Genomic DNA, 25553 nt, shown 5'->3' on the forward strand with positions numbered 1-25553 from the left:
TTATTTGTATATCTAACTGCTTTTAACTGCTTGCCCCTTGCTGCATATCTGCATCTGGCTTTTGTGTTTTTTAATTTAAGAGGAAGACACTTTGGAGGGTGAGATGTTTCCCTGAGAAGGGATTTCAGCTTTTCTGCCAGTCTGGGCCGACTGTTGTGCTAGGAAGCCCAGGAATTAGGGACATAATGGGAAAGTCCCACTTCTGTAACCAGACCAAGAAAAAAACCCCGAAAACAAAAACCAAAAACCAGTAGTGGCGGTGGCAGCAACTCAGATCAGAAAGAGCAGAAAACTACATGGCAACAAATGACCGGGCTTCGTGACCCAGGGAGAGAACCCCATTGCCATTCGCAGAGGAAGGCTTTAAGAATTTAGGAGTTTTTCCACGAGTGACAGAGAGCGCCGCTGTGTTTATAGCGTGGCAGCTCAGGATGTAATGAAATTACACTGCAGAGTACTTCACCAGTCATCTCATTAGGCCTACAGTTGGAACAAGAGAGCCACATAAAGTAGGCAGCTGCAAATGACTCCATTCTCATCTATTCTCATTTGCTATTAAAAATACCTTTCGGCGCCTTTTTCCCCTCCCTGACATCCCTACACAAAGTGCCCTGCAAAGTATGATACATGCACCTATTTAAATTAACAAAGGAATGACTTATTTTAATCTCACTGTGCTTTGGAGTGCTTTGGCCATTTGGATGAGCAATATATCATTACACACAACCTTCCAGCGCTGCAGGCTAGGAACTCAGAGCATGCAGCATTTGGTGGGAGCCAAACAATTTCTCTAGCACACAACTGTGTCAAATGCATGCATGTATTCATTATGGAGAACGAGAGGAAATAGCTTTGATGTAGTGGAAAGGAGAAGAAGATAAAAGCACCTCTGCACTATGCGTGTCATTATCAATGGTGGCAGATAGACACAACCGCACAGCCTCCTATGTGATTAGTAAATATACATATAATTGCTGTGGCCAATTATCAGAAAAATGAGATCGGTAATTACAAGACAGAAAATTAACTAGAACTCTTATTAAGGCTTTGTTTCCGATTCAAACAATTTGGAAACTGCTGGAAAATACAATTAAATCAAAAGGAACTGAGGGGGCCAAGGCAGCCAAAAAAAAAAAAAAAGTGTATGTTTTGTGTGTGTGTGTGTGTGTGTGCGCGTGCAAAGATGAACAAGATATACTTCGGCTTTTGTGAGTGCACCCTCTGAACTGATTCATCCAGTGGAAGCCGGAGAGGGAGAGGATGGCTGCAATTCCAAACCTGAAATTGTCCTCAGTAGAGAAAGCCTTCCAGGAGGAGAGAAAACAAAGGGAAAGGGGTGTGAATAAAAGCTCAGGTTCAAAGCGACACTTTCGGCACTCAAGGGCAGTACACAGAACAGGGTGAAGTGGCTGCTCAAAGGCGGGAGACCCACAAGAGCAGACCAGCCTCAGCAACATACTGCAAAAAGGCCACAGACTCCCATTGGTTGGAAAAGCAAAAACAAAACCAGGCACCATTTCAGACCTGGTCTGTTCTGAGGAAAGTCATCGTGTGTGTGTGTGTGTGTGTGTGTGTGTGTGAGATCTCGCTCGCCCGGGTCAAGAAATAACATTTTAGCTAGCCATGGTGGCTGGTACACACTTTCAGTCCCAGTGCTCAGCAGGCAGATGGACCTCTTGTGTTTAAGGCCAAGTTAGTCTACAGAGTGGTTTCCCAGACAGCCAAAGCTACATAGTGAGACCCTGTCTCGGAAAAAAGACAAAGAAAACCCAGAAATGTTAGACACGTTAGTGTCTTCAACAACCATGACTGAGAAGGCGGTTAAAAGTTGAAAATGCAAATAAATAAATAAATAAATAAATAAATAAATAAATAAAGGACCCTGAAACATGAAGAAATGCCTCTAATTGTCCCTTCATGAATCTTTTCTTTCCCGGGTGTGTGTGGTACTCCAACTATCTGAGTGATAGTTGCTTTATTAATTTATTCACTTATTATTTTTTGAGACAGAGTTATATTCTACATCCCTGGCTGGCCCTGAACTCACAGAGTTCACCTGCCTCTGCCTCCTGAGTGCTGGCACTAAAGGGGTGCACTACCAAACACTGTCCATAGCTGCTTTTGAATGCAGTATTTAGGGAAAAAAGCTTAATCTTAATGTGACTGAATATTTACCAAGATGGTTAAACTGGTCTGGATTTCTGCAAAGCTCCTGTATAAGATATGATGCTAATACAGCCTTCACTTCAAGGTGGGATGCAGAAAGTCATTGATGAATCGGAGGCTGGGCAGCTTTGTTGAAATGAAGGGGTCTTTTTAACCCAGCGGAAAGGAAATATGACATGCAGCACCTTGTATGGATGCTTAATTTTATTTAAGACCTAATATTATAGCCTGTTACATCCCTCATATTATAAAACTAAGGAACACTGGGTGGTAGCCGTGAATAATTTATTTTACTTTGGAAACACCAGCCTGTGTAGAATTTGGAGAGCCACAGAGGGCAGATTCTCATCTCAGTGGGGCCTGGAAGAAATCACTCATCATCGATGTGTGGGGGCCAGTCTCATCTCATGTGCATGCAGCCAGATATTTCTCTTTCGTTTTAAAATCCTCGTCTCATGCCTGCCTCAAGGAAGGCTGTTCTGAGAAGCGGAGGGCTGACTAAAAGGTGGGTGGAGGAAACCACACAGGTAAACAGAGGCAAAGCCCCCCCCGCCCCCCGAAAGCTTTGTAGTCCACAAAGCAGGCTGCTAACACACCAAGAAAGCAGACAGCCGGAGAATATTCGTGCTGCTGCCGAGATGTTTTTAAGCACATTTTTCTTTCTTTCTTTCTCTCTTTCTCTCTTTCTCTCTTTCTCTCTTTCTTTCTTTCTTTCTTTCTTTCTCTCTCTCTCTCTCTCTCTCTCTTCCTTCCTTCCTCTCTCTCTTTCTCTCTCTCTTTCCTTCCTCTCTCTCTCTCTCTCTCTCTCTCTCTCTCTCTCTCTCTCTCTTTCTGAGACAGCCTTTTTGTGTGCAGTTCTGACCATCCTGGAACTTACTGTGTAGACAAGGCTACATTGTGATCAAACTCAGGAGATTGCCTGCCTCTGCCTCCTGAGTGCTGAGATTAAAGGTGTGCACCACCACTGCCTGGCTATTTTTTTTTCTTTTTTTAAAGAAAATAAAATTAGAAGTTAGTGTAGCTCATGATGAGAAAGACCTCCAAGAATCTGCCTATTTTGTTATTTTGTTCAAATTTTAGGGAAGGAGGGAGGTCAGGCACACATTAAATTTGGGTTCTGGCTTTCCTAGGGTGTACCAGAAGGGGAAGCTTCCCATCATGGGATGATGAGGGGGGCGGGGGAGGAGGATTGGAGGGACTGAGACCCATCTTGAGTGATTCAGAGACTCCAGTAAAGGAGATGCCATGTGAACTGGGCTCAGGCAAGAGGGAGAAAAGGATTGGAAAATATGCATGTTGACTGAAGAAGCCGGTAAACTACTACCTCAGCAGTGCTGGTGGTGGACATTGGGAGGAATGGGTAATACAAGCCTTTAGGTCCTGGGGACTGGTGTCACCTTCAGGGCTTTCCTGTTTAGACGCTTTCTGTAAACATCTAAGCACAAAGGTCTAGACCACATGAACAGGCACAACCTCAGCCAAAAGCTTTAACCTGAGATTTGAATTCCCAAACAACTTCAGAATCCTGCTAAGAAACACAAGCTGGATCCTGCCGCCGAGCAGCCACCATGAAGCATTTTGGTAACCAGCTCTGGGCATGCAGGGGACAGTCTGCAGTTTCAGAGGTTTCATGACTATCTGGTAAGTTCCTTCTGCCAAACAACTGAACACAGGCAGGCCGCACACCAGAGAACAGCGAAGGACACTGGGAAAAAAGTTTGAATGATGCCTTTGCCTTGTGAGTAATGAACAGTTCAGCGAGGTCAACCCATTACAACCGAAACTGTTTAATTATTAATTATGCACAATCTCTGAGCAAAGGGACAAGTCCGGAATGTTTAATGTGTGCCAACTTCAACTGGACTCTCTCTCTGGGTATTCTGTTATTAGCACTTGTCAGCAAGGTACTCAGGCATAAAAAAAGGCAAGCAGCAGAAAAGCAAGAAAACCTCTCTCTCTCTCTCTCTCTTTCTCTCTCTCTCTCTCTTCCTCCTCTCTCTCTCTCTCTCTCTCTCTCTCTCTCTCTCTCTCTCTCTCTCTGTGTGTGTGTGTGTGTGTGTGTGTACCTGCACACTCACAGAGGTAGAAGAAGGAAGAAGCTTAGACATCCAGTCCCAGACAGCTGCTGCCAGCTCACACACAGAGCAAGTCTCCCGACGAGCACATTTGTGAGCACAGTGGCAGGAAAGGGGCCCTCCAAATAACTGAGAAAGAGCTTTAGAAACAACTGACTTAAAACAGAGGTCACTTTCATGAAAGAGAGGTTCTGTTTAAAAACCACGTTTCTTGGCTTTAAAACGATCCCTATGAGACTGGAAAGATGCCTCTGCCTGTAAGGGCATAGGGATGCTTTTCCAGAGGTTTGGTTCCCAGCACTGTAACCCCAATTCCAGCAGACCTGACTCCCTCTTCTGTATTCCATGGGCACTTACACACACATGCACAAATCTCTATGCAGACATGTACAATGCATATAATTTAAAAAATAAAAATAAATCTTCGAAAAGTTCTGTGCCATTAATGTTCACCTCTAACCCCTCTACACCTAACCCCACCAATAACCACATGCTATATTGTAAAATCTGAATAAAGTGAGTGCCCAGATCTGTGCCCTTGTTGGCTTCCTGGTTGCCATACTGTGTTAGGCTTATGAGAACTGTAAGTGAGGAAGTAGGTATGTCTATCATATCCAACTGCATGTGATCTCAAGTGATATTAAGTGAGAATACGTAAAGAGAAAAAGCTATTAAAAAATTCCTAGGAAGCTCACATTTTTAGAATTCTGCTTTGTCACAACTGGCAAAAGATAAAGAACCTTTCTTTAGGAAATATGTTTAAGGACTTCAGTTTTCTATTCATGCAGAATTAGGCAATGGACTTCTACAACAGTGTGGTGGTCCATTCACACTCCGCTAGGCATAGACACGAAGTGCCACCCCAAACGGGAAATTACAATATTTTTTCAAGTCATACGATAATTTTCTCAAGCGAGCACCTACTACACCAGAGTCAGTGAGCCCAGCACTGGGGGCAACTGACACTGACACCAAAGAATGGCAGGTGTGAGCCTCTCCTCTTCAATGGCCTGCCTGCCTGCCTGCCTCCCTCCTTCCCTCCCTCCCTCCCTGTCAGTAAGCACGTGGCGGTATGAGCACCCTGAACATTTCTATTTGTACAGAAACAGCTAGCCTTCCAAACAAAGGTTTTATTTTGGTGCCATACGGAAGACAGAGGGATCACTAAACAACTGCAGGGACACTGACTTTATTTGTGAGTTCCGAGGCCAGTGGGAAATAAAAGGTAGTAAAGTCTCCCAAGGAGGGACGGGCTGGAGAGATGATGGCTCAGTGGTCCACAAGGATGAGGACTGGAGTTCAGACCCCAGCACCCATGGGTGTGGTCCCGCAAACACCTGTAACCCAAGCACTAGGGGAAGAGACACGGGGAGATCATCAGAGCTGGCTGCTGTCAGCCTAGCTGAAAAATGTGAGCGCCAGGCTCAGTGAGAGACCCTGCCTCAAAGGAGTCAGGAGGTGGGTGATAGAGGACGCATCCTGCCCCATGCGTACACCTTACACACATGTGCCTGTATCCACCTCTCCTTACACATACACAAAAGAGTGAGCTTTCTAAGCTGTTTTGTATTTTATTTTATTTTGAGACATTGTCTCTCCGAAGAGCCCTGGTTGTTCTGGAACTCATTATTTAGAACAGTCTGGCCTCAAACTAAACATGTGTGTCACCAGGTTGGTCTGCTTCCTAAATTTTAAAATAGGCCATTTTGAGCTATACTGTTGCTACAGCACCAAGTCAGTAAGCAGTTAACATCAGAGAATCACATGAAGCCAACACTGAATCATGTCCCACATTTAGGGGTGAGTCTTTTCACTCAAGTCTGATGCTCCTGTGGCTTGGCCCACACAGAGCTGGTGTTAGGTCCTGTGGCTCACACTAATTATCACAGCTCTCTTAGGTCGCTCCATTTTTACACATGATGCTGGGTCAAAGGTTATTTGTAATTCCAGTGGCTTCAGGTCAGGCACAATAGCATTTTGCTGTCTGTTCATTCCTTATGGTGGCCACCTCTGTGCCACGACTGGTAGAACGCACAGGACAATCTATGCTCTCCTGGGGAGGAAACCTAGTTGGTTTAAAAACAAAAATCCAGGGCCAGGGATGTAACCCAGCTGGTACAGTGTTTGCCGAGTATATTTAAGCCCTGATTATATCCACCGCATCACGAACAACTGGGTGTGGTGGTACATGCCTGAAATCCTAGCTCTTGGAAGGTGAGGGCAGGAGGATCAGAAGCGCAAGGTTATCCTTGGCTTCTTAGGAAGTTCAAGATCAACCTGGAATACAGAGATCCTCCAACAGCAAAAGAGAAGAAAATCAGACCCCCTCCTTTTTGTTAAATATGTGTATAGACAAAAGCTGGTCTATAAACCAAAAGCTTCCTGTACAGTGAGTAACTGGGGTCTTGGGTGGATAAGCTCAGTGGATAAGAGGGTTTGCCGTGCAAATGCGTGGTCCTACTGCACAAAAAGTAGGATGTGGTCATATGTAGCTGCATCCACAGCACTATGTATGTTTGGTAATGGTGCTGGGGCAAGAGGATCACTGGGGCTTGCTGGCCATCAGTCTCCCTCTGGGCTCAGTGAGTGACCCTGTCATAAGGGAATAAAGAATGACCAGGGCACTAAGTGACCTCTTCTGGTTGCTGTGCTTACAAAGGTTTGTGCATTCACATACATGTACACATATACCTTACATAAATACACACATACATGTTCACATATACACATATATAAAAAAGACTGTTACGGAGGATTATGAGAAATGAGAACATTTTAATATTTCAAAAGCCCTTCAGGTTCATATCTATACACTTCTTCCTATCATGGCTTTCCCAGGAAAGGGAGGAGACATGGAGGAAGAGGGGCACAGGTGTCCTGGGCTGGTTAGCTACCATGCTACACACCAGCCATGCCTCAGCAGATCAGCACAACTCCAAGGTCCAACTGTTAGATGTAGAGTTTATTTAGGGTATGCCACCTCATGACCTGAAGCACACCCTTTATTCCACGCTGAGATGAATGTGCCCAATCCTGGGAGTGCTTCAAGGCCAGTACCGGGGCGGGAATGAGGCTCTACATTACCAAGGTTTGTGAAGACATCAGCAAAGATGCTTCTGAAGGCTCAGCTGGGGTCCAGAGCCCTCCTCTACCCACCCCACTCCACATCGGGCCTGAGTGGAGAGAGTGAAGGATGATTCAATTTCCACCCTGGGTCACCCCATGTCTGGGATTGCCAGATGTGACAGATTACACGTGTGGGCATTTGGTGTGAAGTTCTGTCTGCTGGGTCTGGCTTGACAGTAGCATTTCATTTAACTTGTCTCAGATGGACCTGGAACCAGGGGCTGAAAGCCTGAATTCTCACTACCGAAACCTCCACCCAGCCTATAAACCCTTCAGTCAAGGGAACCAGCTGTTAGTCAAGAGAACACCACCACCAGATGGCTTATGAAAACTCAGGCCATACAAACGAACAGGTCTAAAGGAATGCATCTTAGGTAATTGAAACTGATGTCACAGAATTTCTTCAGCCACATACATACACTTTAGAAGTTCCTCAAGATTATGGTGAAAACAGAAACTTGCTTCCATCAATCTGGTTCACAAGGAACCAGATCAGTTAGTCTATTTATTTTGCTGCCATTTAAAAGATACACATAGAGACTTCCTAAACACAGCAAAGACCGGGTGTTTTAGAAAATTCTTTGAAAAGAGACCCGAAAAGTGGGTTCATTTTCTAAACCATATCTGAGGTGGCTCCCTTCCCAAAGCCCGTGAGCATCTTTTCTGTTTTTATTTTGGGTCTTTTGCTGCTCACAAGCTACAGGAAGTGGCCTTATTTAGAGGTACCCGTGTGAACAGAATACCCGCCTCCCCCCCCCCCCCCCCGCAGCTCAGACACAGCCTCCAAAAGCACACGTTGTCTCATAGCGATGGGATTTCATTTACGAACGTCTAACCCGCTACTGTCCTCACTCTCTGCGGCTTCCCAGTGCATTTCATAGAAACACTGCTGCAGATAATCAAGCGTGACCACTGACATGCACAAGATTGAGTTTTAGGGACCATTAAATGAGCTCACTCTCGTGGGAAGTCTCCTGCTCAGGCTGCTCTAGAGGTAATTATTCAGCGACTCCTACCTGTGGTTTTACCTTGTCCCTATATAGTGTTTGAAATCCATACGCTGGTAAGGTCACGCTTCTTTTCCTCAGGAAAAGTCCGGCTACACATGTTGGAGCCAGGACCCACATTATCATGCTAATATACGCAACTGGCATTTCACCAGGTTCTGATTGTAGAGGAGCTGATTAAAAGCTGCCTTAGACGAAAGCTGTATCACAAACTATGTAAGCAAAAGGAGAGAAGAGCAAGTCTCCATGAGTTCCGAAATGGAGGACCAAGCCCTCTTTGCACAGCCCTCAGATGCACAAAGGCACCCGATCCATCCATGCACTGCTCAACTACAAGAACCTGGCAGGCCCAGTGTCCTGAAAACCCAACAAGCCAGAACACCATCAAGTCAGACTCTGAGAATTCACTGTAAACCCGGAGTTCGTGTCGCCACACGGTGTGTCCTCCTGAATGCTCACTCGAGTGTTGGGATAATTACTGCCACTTGCCACCTGCACTGCAGACTATGGATAAGGGGAAAGGCAGAACTTGAGGGACTTGTGGTGAAGGAGCTTGGGTGGCATCTGCTCACGGTTTTAACCAAACCCAAAGGCCCATCAGCTGCAATCGCAAGCTTGGGACTGCATGTGAAACTGCTGCACTTGGCTCCACAGAATAATGAACAGAGAGGGAATTTAAATCTGGCGGAAGGAGATACTCCATCAGTTTAAAATTAGTTAATATGAGAGGAACAAAGGGCGGGAGGAGATATGAAACAAAACAGAACAAAACTACACAGTGTGAAATGAACAAGTTTGGTTAGAATGTTCACCAGGATTTGGAAAATCATAATGCCATCTGCTACTCTGGACCTCAGAACATCAGGGGTCTCGGGGGCCCAGACGCTTCCATTTCCAGGAGGAAGGAAGACAGCGCCTCCATCCTGGCACAAAGGCCAACACCAAGCTGACCAGTGTGTGGTCTCTTTTGAGGACATTTCATTTCTCGCACAACCATCTTCCCTGGTTTAGGGAAAAGTAACAGCAGGCAGAACCATTACAGCAACTGACCCTGGCAACCAGCGTGGGTTCAGGGTGTGAGGGTCCCATCATGGTGGATTAAATGAGCGCCGTCCTACGGCTGGGTAAGACTTCACAATAGCGCAACACATGTTAAATGGCAGCAGCCAAAAGTGGCCCCACCGGGAAACTGCCCATTCACACGATGCTATTCACAGACCTCTGCTGCCACGAAATTAATTCATTAATAATACATCAGGCTTCGTGGACAATTCAAAGAAACAACACAAAGCTACGTATTCTGTTTGGCCTGAAGATGCGGATCCTCCCTCACAAATCTGACTTGCTGCAATCAAAATCACAGTGATAAATATGTTAGTATTTTGGTTATTGGAAAAGAAAGATGTGGAGAAAAATCTCCACTGAATTTGTTCAGTACCACTGGGATTTTATAAAAAACACAGATTTTCAGCTTTAGTTAGTAAAACATGATTTTACATAACTGTGTTTTAAAAATTATTTTTTCTTTCTCCAAGTGACTTTGAACATCTTTCAGACTAACAGAGGAAAAAAAATTTCTTTTATATTGTTTTTCTTGTGACATTTTTAACTCATTTCTTTCTTATTCCTCCCTCCCATGAACTCATAAATATGAATTAAATATAATTATAAGTGAACAGAACATTAACTTTTGGATTACTGCTGTGTTTTTGTAGAATGTTAATGTCATTTCTAAAGAAACAGTTATTGTCAATAGAAGGAAGTAATTACTAACGGAATCTAGCCTTAACCTATTTGCAATCTTCAAACCAACCAAACTGCATTAATTTAAACACACTGGACTTTTCAAAGGAGGTATAGGTCTCCAAAGACTGCCTCACATAAAGGATGAATATCGGGTTTTAGGCTTCCAGTGTTATATATTCCATCACTGTGAGACATGGCCTAGCTAATACAGGGTTGGAGGTTGGGACCACGGTGTGCCTCCAGGTGCACGGGCTCTCCCAGTTTCTGAGACCTCTGCCATCAGTCCACAGGAGCTGCAAACACCAGAGATAAACCTCATCTCACAGTTTCTCATTTGCCAGGGAGGGGTGGGTGCTGACACACGGTCAAAAGCACTGACCCAGCTGAGTGAGGGCTCAGGCCAGGGATCTGCTTTGCTTTGGAACATGTGTGGCCATGTGCTGTGGGAGGTGCAAGGACCTTTCGCATGCCGCTGGCAGGGAAGGCGGACACCATTCTTTTCCCTCCTTGCTTGCTTCAAAACATAGGACAAGACAGCAGGATGCTGTTCCTCCCGCAGTCAGCTAACGCTGCTTCCTGCACTTTTGGAATTTGGAGGGGTACTTTTGGGTGGTCAGTCTTACTAACTTTTCCCCTAACACTCTTCTCTCTTAGAGCCCAGAACCGTCTTAGTTACCATCATCAGGAATGATTCATTCTGCAGAGAGTGACTTTGTTTCCTTTTTCTTCCTTCCCCTTTCCTCTCCCTCCTGCCCCAAAGACAGCAGAAATTTAAGAGCCAAGCCTTTAGCTTTAACCACCAAATTATATCCAAGCCACAGACTACAGTATTTAAAGACCTGAAATCATCATAGAGATGACAAACAAAGCTGAATTGTCTATCTTGTTCTTTCTTTTTTGAGATGGAGTCCCATGTAGCTTAAATATCAGGAGATAAATGGCCTTGAAATCACTATGCAGCTGAGGATGACCTTGGTCTCCAGGGTTGAGAGGAGTACATGTGTACACATGACATCTGTACATGTGTGTATGTGCATGGGTTTATATGCACCATGTATCCACATAAATCAGGGGACATTGGATCTCCTAGAAGGGATTGTAGGTGGTTTTTAAGCCACCTAATGTGGGTGCTGGGAACTGAGCTGGGTCCTCTGCAAGAGCAGTTAGCACCCTTGACCACAGAACCATCTCTCCAGCACCAACAGTCAAGGTTTTAAGAATCATAATTTATGGATCTCCTGCACCCAGATGCTGTGGAGCAAGGGGCAGAGAGCTAAGCCATTCAATAGCTCATCTTAGAGTAGCTGCATGGTCCCGTTAGCTAGGGTGGGTTTCTAAGTAACATAAAAGTGGGATTTAAAGGTATTGTAAAACTAACTCTTAAAAAATTGCATGTGTGTGTGTATGGTGATGGTAGTGTGGTAGTGGTGGTGGAGGTGGTGGTGATAGTGGTGATGGTGGTGGTGGTGATGGTGTTGGTGGTGATGGTGATGATGGTGGTGGTGTGTTGGTGATGGTGATGGTGTTGGTGTTGGTGGCGCTGAGGATCAAACCCAGTACCTCATGCTTGATGCATTCTACCATTGAGCTAATCCCTAACCCATGAAAATGAACTCTTGAGCCAACGGGAATATACAATGGCACTTGTGTATGTTTTTTAAAGTATGATTTTTCAAAAAAAATCAAAAGCACAGTGGTGGCACAAGCTATAATCCTATCATTCTGGAGGCAGAGGCAGGGAGATTATGAGTTTGAGGCTAGCCTGGGCTACTCAATGGGTTCCAGGACAGCCTGAGATATACAGAGAGGCTACAGTGCCTTACCACCTTGAATCTGTCAGGAATGGCTAGAGCCCAAACATCAGAATATAATTGTTACCAAGAATATGGAGAAAAGGAACCTCTCAGACATTATGAGAGAGAATGGAAAGCAGTCACTGGGGACAAGTCGAAGTCCCTCGGTGAACGAGGAGCAGGACCCCCACAGCAGCCAACAACACTACTTCTAGGTATACATCCAGATGGAAAGTTCTTTATCTCAAAGAGAGGCTGGCATTCCACCTTCAGCACTGTGCACAACAGCCAGACACAGAAACAAACTAATGCCACCTAGTATATGAGTGATAAAGAAAGCGACACACACACACACACACACACACACAGAGAGAGAGAGAGAGAGAGAGAGAGAGAGAGAGAGAGAGAGAGAGAGAGAGAGAGAAAGAGAGAGAATGTTATTTGGCCTTTAAAAAAGGGAAACTTCGCTGGGCAGTGGTGGCACATGTCTTTAATCCCAACACTCGGGAGGCAGAGGCAGGCGGATCTGTGTGTGTTCAAGGCCAACCTGGTCTACAAGAACTAGTTCCAGGACAGACTCCAAAGCTACAGCAGAGAAACTCTATCTCAAAAACAAAAATAAAAAACAAAAAAGGAAGGAAGGAAGGAAGGAAGGAAGGAAGGAAGGAAGGAAGGAAGGAAGGAAGAAAACTGAATTATAGTGACAAGAGTGGCTGGCCGGGAGCCACCTACCACCACGTGAAGCAGACTGGATAGAGGCAGACAAATACTGTATGACATGACCTCTACATGAAATCGAAACGTGGAACATGGAACTCAAGCAGCAAACAGTAAGAGTGGTTACGGGGACGGAGGGGAAGCATGGATTAATGGGCACACATTTACAGTTGTAAATTAAATAAATTCTTAAGACTATTATGTAGCATGGCTACCTAACTATTATCATTAAAGAATTCTATACTTCATATTGCTAAGAGGAAATCTCAAGGGGTCTTACAGAGACAGGGACACCCCCCCCCCCCACATATGTGAGTTGCTATGGGAGATGATGTGTACAGTAGCTTGGTTGGGCCAACTGCTTCAGCGTCTGTATATATCAGGGGTCACGCTGTATCCCTTAAATGCACTTAATTTCTATTTAAAGTAATATCCCAACAAGGCTGAAAATCCACAACTTTGACATTACACAAGACAGAACTGTATTCAAAACCATGGGCCCCTCACCTTCTGTCGCTTCCTTTTCTTTGAAATGAGAAAGCAGTGTAAGCACCACCCACTCGCAAACCCAGAGTATGGCTTCAAACATGTCCCTTGACATAAATTAAAATATGCAGCTGGGCACAGTGGCATGCACCTACAATCCTGGCACTTGAGAGGCTAAGGCAGGACTCACTTGAACCCATGAGTTCGAGACCAGCTTGGGGACAAGTGCAAGACGTCATTTCAAAGATAAATAAACAAATTAGTTTTCTAGCAATGCTTATACAAAACAGAATGTGAGTTGCCTTCTCTTTCCTTCTACTAAGGCCCATTCCATCTGCATATGAAAGGCGTCAGCCTGCAAATGGGGGTGGGATGGGGGGGGCGCTGACCACAGACATCCTTACAGAGAAACTTGCTTCTCTTTTCCCTTTGGCCTTAGAACACTGAAATACAACTCACAAAAATAAAGTTCAGTTTTAAAGTACGCAACTCATGTCCCAAACACTTCCTTCACTCTAAGAAGTAGTTGTAACAGCCCCAGCCCCCACCCCCACTACTCGACCCTCCATGGGTTCCTCTGCTGTAGACAGTGCTTGTACTGAGATTCCACATGACACGTGGCTTCTCAAGTGTAGTCTCTTTCATTTTAGACACGCCTACACTACAGCTTTCTCAGTTCTGCGTTCCCATTTGTGGCTGAACACTATCCCAATGTTTGTATGCCAGCATTTTTCCCTTTCTGGCTGATAGACTTTTGTGCTGTTTCTGCTTTTTGGCTACTGAAAATAAACTTATGCATATGCATATATGTATTCTTACGTGGCACATGTATGTACTTCTCTGTTGTCATACCTAAGGAGTGAATTGTTGGGTTACACATTAACTCTATATCCAAGCTTCTGATAAACATTTCATAGCAACCGTGTCCCTTTCAAGGCCTACAAGCTCCTTATGAGGGTTTTACCTTCTTTCCAGCCTGGCCAACACCGGCTCTTACTGGTGTCACAGCAATTACGGGCATTCTGGGAGCAAAGTGAATTCTGACTTGCTGGTAACTGGGTGCATGAGTCTGCTTATTGGCCATTTGCAGATCTTTGATACAATGCTGTTCAAATCCCTTGTTCATTTGTCTTTTCTCTGCTAGTGGGTTACAGGTATCTTACATGTTCTGGATACTTGACCTTTATCAAATACATATATTTAAAACTTCTGTTCCCCCAACCTCCCAAGTGTTCAGGATAGTTTTAAATTTATGATCCTCTTGAGGGCAGAAATTCTTTCTCTTGCATATTGAGAACTAGTGGTCCTTGTAGTGGAAACACTTTGCTTCTGACATGGGTCGGTCTGGACATTTTTGTCTCTGGCCTGCTGGCTCTACTCTAGGTCCTGCCTTGTGACACTGACACTCTACCTTGGTTGCTGCAATTTTGCTGTAAGTTTTGAAATAAACCAACTTTTTTTTTCTGACTATTTTGGCTGCTCTGGAGATTTTTAAATTTTGAATTATGTATGTGTACATCTGTGGGTGGGGCACTGCCCACTTGGGCCAGAGCATTTGTCACCTCAAGCTGGGACTGTATGCAATTATGAGCCACTTGCTGTGGTTCTGGAAACTGAACTCTGGTCCTCTATAAGAGCAGCCATCACCCTTAACTGCAGACCTATCTCTCCAGTCCCATATTTTGGCTACTCTTAAGTCTTAGTATATTGCATATGAATTTTGGAATTGGCTTATTTATTTCTGGATAAAAATGTGCCTCTGGCATTTTGACAGGAATTACACTGACTTTGCAGACCAACTGGGATAGTATCACCTTGTGTTTTGATGTTAATTAGCTAATAATCTGTTCATTTAGTGTGTGTGTATATGTGTGCTCTTGCTAGGGCTTGGATGTAGAAGTCAGGGGATAACTTGTGGGGGACTCACTTTTCTTCTTCCACCATGGGGGACCCAGAGATCAATCTCAGGTGGTCAGGTTTGGTGACAAATGTGTTAACCCGCTGGGTTATCTCTCCAGGCCAATGTCACCTTCTTAACAAAACTGAGTTTTTACTACATAGAATATATTTTCCATTAGTTATGGTTTCAGTTTCTTTCAATATCCTATAGTTTCTTTTGTTAACTTGTTTGTTTTCTGCAGTTACACATGAACAGCTTTGTATTGGTCACTCTGTGTATGGAGACTGCAGAAGCACAGACAATGGCTGTGCACTAACACTGTGTCCTGTCGCCTTGCTGAACCCCCGTTACCTGGGATTCTTCTGTGGCTTTTCTAGGGCTTTGCTTATATAACGACAACATATGTAAGGCTAGTTTTCCTTCCTTCTCTCTGATCTGGATACCCTTCCACACAAGACTCTCTAGTCCAGTGTTGAATAGGACATGCATTTTGGCCTTTTTTGATCTTACGGGGTAAATGGCCCTTTATCATTAAAATATATTAGTTCTGGGTCTTAGGCTTTTTATCTGGTTCTGAAAATTGCTTCCAGTCTAAGTTTACTGAATGCTTTATTGTAAAAGGGTGTGTCAGATTTTCTGAAGTGTCCCCTACTTCTGTCTATTGAAGTAATTATGTTTTTTTTTTCCCTTACTGAATGAAAATGGTATATAATTGATTTTCAAATCAGAGCAACCTTGCATTCCTGGGATAAACCTCACTAAATTATGATATTTTTCCATTTTGATTTTTACAGCTGTGAGAAAACACTGACCAAAAGCAACTTGGGGAAGGGTTTATTTCAGCTTACATTTTTCAGTCATCATCGGGTGAAGCCAAGGTAGGAACTCAAGGCTGAAGCTTGAAGTAGTAACTATAAAGGGGTGCTGCTTACTGGCTTGCTCTGGGATCACATTCAGCTACACTTCCTACATAGCTCACCATCCTAGGAATAGTGCTACCCCCCCAATCAATTAGCAATCAGCAAAAGCTCCGCAGGCAGGCATACCTACAGACTATGTGATGGAGGCAACTCTTCAGCTGGGGTCCTTCTCCATTGTCCCACGCTATCGTCTCGCCAGCAAGAACCATGCGGGACACTAGGATTCTTCTGCAGAAAAGCTTTAATGCATCCTGAGAGAGAGCGCATCAGCTAACATGGCCGGGGACCCCTAAATGAGGGAACCCCTCCTTTATATAGGAAACAGTCCTTGCTTCAGACGTGTCACCCTTGGATTGGCCCGCTGCCCATTAGCCCAGGTGAAGCCTCGGGAGTAGGTGGGGACAGCAGTGGAAAGTTACCGAGCACATGTGCGTTCACCTGGCGGTGAAACTGGATGCCAGCGCCATCTTGTAATGGAGAATGTGGATGTGGCCCTTCACACTCCATCTCAAACCTGAGTATTTATTGGTAGAATAAAGGTTTTCAGAGTATTTATTTGCTTATTCATTTTTGAGACAGGATCTCCTTATGCTGTTAAGTTAGTTGGCAACAAAATTAACTAGGGCAGATATATGATTCCCTTTAACTATTGCTGAATTCAGGGTGTAAAATCCTACTGGTGTTTTCGTGAAACTTTTGGTATAGATAAGGGATATTGGTCTGCAGCATTTCTATTTATTTATTTGTGTGTATGTATGGATACAGCACACACACAGTTAGGTCAGAGGGCAACTTAAGAGTCCACTCTCTTTTCAATGTGTGGGTCCAAAGGGTCAAACTCCACTATCAGCCCTAGCAGCAAGCACTTTTACCCACCAAGCCACCCTGCTGGCCCTAGTTTTCTTTCTTGCCAAGTCTTTGGGCTCAGGTATCAGAGTAGTACTGACTTCACTGGAACAATGAGAAGAGTGGTTCTCTCATTCCCATTTTGGAAGAGTCTAAGAAGGAGAGTTGTTAATTCTTCTTTACATACTTGGTAAAATTCACTATTAAAGCAATGATGCTGAGCTGACTTTTATGGCAAGTTTTTATTTATTTAAATTTTTTTGTTATAGGCCTACTCTGTACTGCAATTTGGGCTTCTAGGAATTTGTGTATTTTATACAGGTGATTCAGTTTGGTAGCACACAGTTTTTTTAGGGTATTTGTTCTACTCATTCATTCATTCATTCATTCATTCATTCATTTTTGAGGCATGCTCATTGGTGTATTCCAGGTTGTATGCCTCAAACTTGTGCAATCTTCCTGCCTAAGCTTCCAAACTCTGGTATCCCAGCTCACACTCCTGAGAGCCTAGCTGGAGGTGCTAACGCAGGGCTTGCATACCCTTGACTGAAGACCACGCATGCAGTTTCAGGAGACGCACATGGGGCACTCTCTTAGCCAGCCTGACATCCAGGTATGCATTCCTGATTTTAGCAGTTGAGAGCTCTCCTTTTGTCTCTGTGTCTAGCAGAAATCTGACATTTTGTTGGCCTTTCCAAAGAACCAATGGCTTTGTTGGTTTTTCTTCTCTGTATCATTTGCTTCTGCTATAATCTTTGTTATTTCTTCTTCCTACTAACTTGGGTTCAGTCTGTTCATCCTTTCTTTCTTAGGGTGGAACCTGAGCCTACTGATCTCAGATTGCCCTCTCTGCACTGCCTTCTGTGAGCTTTTGCCACTGTCCTGGGAGATTTCCAGTGGCCCCTTTGGCTTTTGCACTGAACAGATTATTTCCACATATTTGTGATTTTTCAGGTTCCCTTCTGTGAGTACTTCTGCTTCCTACCCATCCTGGGCTCTTTGGCTCCCTGTGTCAGGTTTGTTTGGTTTGGTTTGTTTGTCTGGTTTCTGGAACATAGTCAATGTCCTTTAGCAAAGCCTTGCTCCCGTGATCACCTTCCTTAGCAGCCTTAATAGAGAAGACTCCTAAGACCAGAACCTTCTCCTTTATTTGTGAATGGGGAGAAGAGTCAGCATTCTCAGAACCACTCAGCACCTACCCCAGGTTACCTGTCTATCCATACTCCCAGTCCTAGACTGTGAGGAAGTACCGAGAGTTTGCTCATTTACAAACTCGTAGTTCTAAGAGACCAACACAAGGCCATTACTTCTGAGCAGGTATAAAATGTCACTTCAATGAATTCACTTTTTATGCGTAAAATGAATAAACAGAAGTATAAATCAAGGATTTGTTTAATGGCTCTTTTGAGCACCTACAGATGCTAGGCAAGAATTTATTTTTAGTTATAATATACCTGAAATGTATGTATATGCTTAGAGTACTAACCCATTTTTCTGGTTGTCATATTTTAGACAACATGAACATTCTGGAATACATCTGTGATCTTAAAAAATAATTTATAAGGTAGTTTCAGGTCTTTCTGTCCAACATTTACATTTTCCTCTGTTTTTAATCTAGGCAACTCCATTTATCTTTAAGCCTGAGTTTAAATGCAGTGCCTCCTTACGCGCTCCAGCCGGACTCTGCAGTAGTCATCCTACACAGAACTGTTCTTATTTGCTCTGTGCACATCTTGCCCAAGGCTATGGCCCATGTTTGCTCAACAGACTTCCTGGCAGGGTTCCCTTCAGACTTCCCAGTTCTCAGCCCCTCCATCCACTGGCAGCTCCACTAGCTGGCCTGAGAGAGCGTAGGCCATGATGATGCAGACATCGGGTGTATCTCCACCCGGGACAACTTCTATCTGGCCAGCCCTTTGTGCCCAGTCATGCTGGGAGCCCAGGAACCGGGGGTGGAAGAGCCTCTAGTGTTACAGTGTGAGCGTTGGCCCTGGCTCACTGGCTTGGGTAGCAGTCAAGGCTTGTGGCCTTGCCTAGAAGCCCATTCCTTCTGAACTGAGGCTGTCCTGAGTGTTTGCGGCCCAGGCTAGTACCTGACAACTGCTAACTGTGTTAACTGGATGCAGGCCCATCCATTTCACTGTATCAGAGGGGCCTTAGCTTCTGCCTTCCACTTCAGACAAGGCTGCTGAATCTTACGAGTATTGCCTGGGGAATCTGACTTCATTTGATACATTTTAATTTTGCTAGGGTCACCACTGGTAGTGCCAGCACTAAAGACAGACAGATGGCAGAACTGCTTGGACAGCACCTGAGCGAGGTCCCCGACAACAACAGTGACCATGAGAAGACAGGCAATATCCCGGGAGAACACAGGAGGAGCAGGAATCGAGGAGCACAGTGGAGCCTGGAGGAACATGGCACTATGATTTCAAGAGGCCTGAGAACACCGCTGAATGTTGAGGCTAAACACATACCACAGTCTTTGCTAGCACACAGTCAGCTCTGGGACTTTCTCAGCCCTAGAGGACCCATGTTCAGTTTAGCATCACATTCCAAACACAGGATGGAATCTTGGAGAAAATGGTACGGGGCACTCACTACACTGTCAGCAGGCTGTCAAGAATACACATTTCTTTAAAAATACAAATTTCCCACAGATAGCAGAGGCGGCAGTTAACATTCTGATTATCTAGACAATGGAGCCTTTTATTCCCGAGGGTACTAGGTACTCAGGGCACCAGGTACAGATTATCAGACATCATTTATGATGAGAGGAAGTCAGGTACCTGAAGTATTAAGAGGTTCTCTTGAGACTTACAGCCCCAGCTAGTTGGGCCCAAGCCACCCAAAGCAGACTGGATTGCCCAGATTTCTGATAGGAGCTCAGTACACAGTGTGCCTTGGCCACCCTTCCAGTTGCTGGTCTATGGTCCAAGTTTTACCTTTGTGATAGTTATGCTCCTGTTTAGTTTTGGTGTTTTTTGCTTGGACACCTGATGGCTAACATTGGCTCTGCCCACAGTTCCGTCCTTGACTCTTGGACTGGCTCTAACATTCACTCCTGGTCACTTTGGGACTAACTGGCATCTGTCCACCTAGGTATTGATTAATCACTGTCCAATCTCTGCTATGCTATTGTCAAGGTCAAGCTGAAGTCAGTAGCATAATATGCCACACTAGGATTTGCTACTGGTATGTTGGATATGACTCTAAATGGGCCTGAATTATGATCCCTTGGCAGGTAGTATAAATGATGTGCACTCCTGTGAGTCTGTGTGAGGGTATGTGCACATGAATGTTGGTTTCCAAGAGCAGGGGCATGGGATCTCCTGAAGCTGAAGTTACAGGCAGTTATGAGCCACCCAAAGTGAAGCATGAAATTGAAGCAAGACACTATTTTCCTTTAGTGTTGCACTATCTTTTCAAGTTTTATTATTTTACCAAATTAAACAAGTAAAATATTTTAAATGTATAACAGCCATCATGTCTTTAAATAAGGAATAGAAACATCTATTTGATCCATAAGATCTTCAAGTTAGCTCCCTGGCAACACATGTATCATTGGTGAGGAAGACACGTACCTGAATGCCCACGTACTTTTGATGCCAGGAGCCAGGCAAACCAAGAGCAGTGGAGCCCAGGAAACAATGCAGGCTGTGCATTTGACTGGCTAGGTCAAGTTTCCCTGGGCACCTCCCCAAGCAAAACTGGAGAGGGGATCTCAGGAAAATGGCTTAATTAGGAGGATTCTGATGGGACAGGATGCTTTTGGAAACTAAGATGACAGAGATATTGATGAGTTATTAGGTCCAGGAGGCCTGTCTGATATTTGAGATAATGGAGTCTCCATTTGTTTCAGGATGGTGCCTTCATTTTCGCACCAACATGGTTTATGGCTTGCAGGGGATATGTGGACTGGATATGTGCAGACGTTAAGGACCTGAGCGCCTCCCTCTCACTGCTGCTGCGATGTGTGTGCTTATTCTTTTCCTAGGAGGAGCTTTATTTTTTCTCCCAGATCTCATAACTGGTTATGCAGATGTTTAATTGAGAAGAATAGCTATGAAATTACTGTTTGTTTGTTTTTTTTTTTCCTTTCAAACTTTCCTATCTGGACCACTTATTGTCTCTCTCCTCTACTGACAAATGCTCTAAACATTATAAAATTAAAGTTTTAAACACTAAACTTTTCTAGGAGGCTAGGGGTTTTTAGAAGGTTACCGTGTCTCAACCGAGAGCCTGCTGTGCAAGAAGAAGGCTGACATCAAGAGGAGCCGAGAGTCAGATAAAGAAGAATCATCAGCTGAGTGAGGCGGATGAGCTCCATGGAGGCAGAGGGACCGAGGACGTCCAGGGGAAGGATGCTCAAACAAGAGAACTTAGGAAGAGAGAAGGCTCCTTACTGGAATACTAGAAGACTTCAAAAGTTAGGGGCAGGTGCTCCAGAAATGCCTCATGAGGCAATTGAAGCTCAACTATTGACCAGAGCTATCAACAAATCCCTCCCCCCATTTTAACCAGGTTTGTTTGATGGATCAAACCAGAAAGGTGTATTTTATCCAGCCCGTGTCACTGCGCACTCAACTCTGACCCTTCTCTACGGAATGCCTTTCAATGTCTCTTATGGAAGAGGTGATACCACTTTAATTTCCAGCTCCATCCCCATCTGGCCAGGAAGAGGATCAATTAATATTATCATGTTTTGTCTTCAGGGCCTCTGACATCCCCGAGGGCCAGCCTGTGGGACAGCCCTGGCGGGGAGAGAGCAGGATTCAGGACAAGGCAGTCTTGTCACCCAGCTCAGAGCATACCACATAACTTGCTTCGAGGATGTTGGGCATTGTGCTTCATTAGGAAACAAAATATAAGCTTTCCACACCATTAGGGATGACTTTAGGAGTGGAAAGCACATAAGACGATGCCTCACCTCATCAACAATGCACTGCAGAAGCTGGAGAGGCTGCAATGGGAAGAAGAGAGGAAAAAGTATTAGCTTGTGTGCAATATCTTTACAGTGGAGTGGAAAGAAAAAAATCATTAGTGCAATAAAATATAGCAAGATTAATCAACAACAGCAAACTCTTATAAAAACATGGATGCTCAGGACGTCCTATTATTTCTAATGGTACCTAATCTAATACAGGCAGTTAAAGGTTTGCATTTTCTTCAAAATGCAATTTGCTAAGTTTAAAACAAGGCATTCAAGCATGCAAAGGAAGCAGCCATCAGGAAAAAGAAAAGTGAATTTTTTTTCTGAACTCATAAAGCTTACCATTAAAGATCCCTGGTTTTTCTGAATCTGAAAAAAGGCAATATGTAATTAGCATGTCATAATCAAAATGACTCACTTGGACACATTATGATCACTGAGAGAAAATTATTGCATTGCTGGTGGCAATTTGTGGGCATGTGTTAACACAATTTACATAATGAAAATACACAAATGTTAATAGCTCGCTTCTCATTTATAGGCGAAAGTCAGCAGAATGTTAATTTCACACAACACTTTTTAGTACCCTCCAGGTTGTATTAGAATAGGGAGAAAAACCATAATCCATTTCAAAAGGCTGTTTACGATTCAGATATAAATAATGTTTTATATTGCTAGATTGTGAACACTGGGCTTAATGTTGCAATCATTGCTAATGTTATGAAGCTCACTCTTTTTAAATTAAAAACCGATTTATTTAAAATTGAAATTAAATCATAGTCAGAAATTAGAATTTTGGATTCCTGCCAGTGTCTGCTCACAATCCCCTATTTTGTGAAGAAAACTTTAATTATGTGGTTGAAGTGTTTGCCTGGAACTAAGGAGTAGGGTGAAAACTCTACCCTTTTCAAAGTTCTTTTGAACTGCTTCTCGAGCAGCAAGGCTCTCTGGGAAAAACCAAATGCATGAAGTTTTACAATGCTTTGGTAAGGTGCCTGTTCCCACTCCGCGTTCTGTGGGCAGGCTGCTCACATCTAACATAGACAGTTAATGTGACAAGATCAATCAACTTTAACTTACTACTCAAAACATTAAACACATCACTGTCTCCCTAAATACCTACAGTTAATATGCCCAAACCCCATGGAAACTGAGTCCTAGGTCCTGCATTTTGTAAGTAGAAAATTTTTAGGAACTAAATACTACCAGGACAGGTCGGTTGTTTTCTGGGATACGTGAGCTCCAACCAGCTGGTTAGATGGGAAAGAGTAATATCCCATGTTTCCTGTAGTGCTGGGAATCAAACCGAAGGCCTCAGACATGGTGGGCAGATGTTCTCCTGTGTTGCATTCCAGGACCCTTTATGGGTTTTAGTGGGACTGTGTATACGCTGTATGCATGTGTGTACATGCTGTGGAGGCCAGAAGCTGAGGTTGGGTGCATTCCTCTACGGCTCTCCACCCTGTTTTCTGAGGCAGGACCTCTCACGGAACCTGGAACTCCCATGTCTGTTAAACTGGTTGGCCAGCAAGACTCTGGGAGGCATTAGTTTCTGCCTTACCAGCAGATTACAGGTGCAGGCCGCAGCACATGGCTTTTACATGGGCGTTGGGGATTTGAACTCAGACCCTCATGCTTGTGCAGCAAGCACTTTATCCGCTTTACCGCTATCTCTTCAGTCCCTTTATGATACCTGAGAAGTCTTTCCTGCACATACTTATTTGACCAGCGTAACTAACTCTACGGAATACAGAGAAGACAATCTCTGTTCTATGCTGGGGAAACCAGGCCTCCCAGAAACAGGGCAGGCTCAGGTTCCAGGCCCAGGTCTGGCAGTGCCAAGCCTTTCCAATGTTCCCTCACCTGTAGAATACCTGCCTATGATCACAGCATTCCTTAAATTAAACAAACAAACAAACAAAAAAACCCCCAAACAACTGGACTTCATGCTTTTTACTTGCATGCTATGGAAACTTAAATTAATGTCAGTAGCCTATGGATTGGGTTTTCGAGGGTGCCAGGTGTATGATTTCTGTTCGCATCAGTGTGGGCGATCAGCAGTCCTTCCTCCTCTACCCCAAGTCCTGGCCTATGGAGCCCAGGCTGGCCTAGAACTCAGTATCCTCCTGCTCACCTCCTACTGCGGTTACAGGCATCTTAGAAGGCATTCCCCACGCTCTATCTCGACTGGCCAAGCTTCCTGTTCAGGCTGCCACCTTCCAGTCATCACAATGGGAAGCAGTGCCGGACTGCTTGGTTCTTAGTGTTCCCTGCCTGACATTGTCTAAAGTACTGTCCCATCTCGGACTCCAGGCAAGGACGGCAGGCAGCGATTCAGTCTATAACAGGAGGTTGAGCTGTTCACCCCTAGACTGCTGAGAAATTTAGTAAACTCTCTGCGATCAGGTCCCTCCTCCTATTGTGTTTGCTTTCCTTTTGTTTCTTCTAAGCACACACAGGTAGCCCTGTGCCCAGTGTTAAAAAAGATATATCCACTTCTACAGGCAGCTCACAAAGCACTCAAAATCCATTTTTGACATCAAAGAGCCTCTTTTCTCATAGATTTCCAAGAGTCGGGAGATTATAAGATTCTCTGAGGAAAATGTGGCAAAGATTCTATGAGATGCCTTGAAGTGAGGTTAGAGTTGGTTTGTGGCATTGCCTTCAGGAACATGAATGTGAACCAGATGGACAGAGGGGGAGGATTTCCTCACAACCCTGAATCTTACAGGGCTCCATGGCTTTATCTTGCCCTATTTGCAGGTTAGAAACAGAATACCTTAAAGACAATTTAAGATTGCGCTACAGTGACTGGGCCAATGAGGCGCTTGCCAACAAGCCTGATGACGTGAGTCTCAGAACCCTCATGGTGGACGGAGAAAAGCCCTCTGGCAACTTTTCTTCTGACCCTCACAAGCTCACTGTGGCACACATGTGCCCATACACAAACAAATGTAATTAAAACTGTTCTATATTAAGGCTGCTATAAGAGAGGGAGGACCACCAGTGTCATCCCTCTGTTTTTATGATATGACAATCCAGTTTTGCCCAGGATCTCAGAGATGCTCTGCCAGGGTTTTATTACAGTCTTGATAGCAGCATACTACAGGATGTCAACTTCATGCATTTTGTATTAAGGTAGCAGAGCCAGAACCTGAAATTGATTCAAAATGCTTATGGTACTCAATTACTTCTGAACACTGTTACACAATGCAGTGACTTATGTCTTCCATTTCACAAGGGTCTGATGTGATGATGCAACATCATCATAATTGATTCATTTTCTCAATTAAATAAAGCTACTGTGCCTTTCTTTATAGGAGTGCCACACAGACCATGGAGTTAGATGTATTATCTCCTTGCCTTGTCTCAGATATATTGCCTTAAAGGCTATGTTCTGTTCCTCTGTTAATTCCACTAGAAAAATTTAATGCCACAGTCATATTTTTCAAGTTCCAAGCTGCCACGCGTACGACCGTATTTATATTAGGCATATTTTTCACTGCTAAACTCTTTGTTGTTTACCTTTTTCAAGATCACATTACTGTCTGGCACAGTGACTATAAAACAGATCTGAACCAAGTCAACCTCCAGCCACCGCCTCTGCTTTTGTGCACAGTTCATGTAAAATTGCACCCCCTTGTTTTATAGCACATTAAAAGTGGCACCGACTCAGTGTAAAACGCCAGCCGCACGGACGCGATCTTTATTCCGGGTCTGCCTTTCCAAAGGCCTGCCTGTGAGAGTAGAGCTCAGAGGAGCATCGTCCCGTTAGCACTGATGGACAGCTTGCGCCCGACAACATCTCCGACACTCTTTACAACCAGCTTGCCCAAGC

The 25553-nt window shown here is 44.3% G+C and overlaps 1 protein-coding gene across 6 annotated transcripts in view; it reads right to left on the reverse strand.

Moving 5' to 3' along the window:
- The window catches only part of Map2k5 (mitogen-activated protein kinase kinase 5), a 230621-nt gene that overhangs the window by 34724 nt on the left and 170344 nt on the right, over nucleotides 1-25553 (reverse strand). For 3 of the 6 annotated variants that reach the window (XM_048423692.3, XM_048423690.3, XM_085689210.2), the window contains 2 exons: nucleotides 22058-22084; nucleotides 21713-21745 (listed from right to left, as the gene is read on the reverse strand). The exons of 1 other annotated variant lie outside the window; for it this stretch is intronic. In XM_048423692.3, coding sequence (XP_048279649.3) covers nucleotides 21713-21745; nucleotides 22058-22084 — 60 coding nt within the window. The remainder of the gene's footprint in view (nucleotides 1-21712; nucleotides 21746-22057; nucleotides 22085-25553) is intronic. 2 more of the 6 variants (XM_048423691.3, XM_048423693.3) reach the window with 1 other exon arrangement.

The sequence above is a fragment of the Myodes glareolus genome, chromosome 4, assembly GCF_982192425.1.
Source record: "Myodes glareolus chromosome 4, mMyoGla1.1, whole genome shotgun sequence".
NCBI lineage: Eukaryota > Metazoa > Chordata > Mammalia > Rodentia > Cricetidae > Myodes > Myodes glareolus.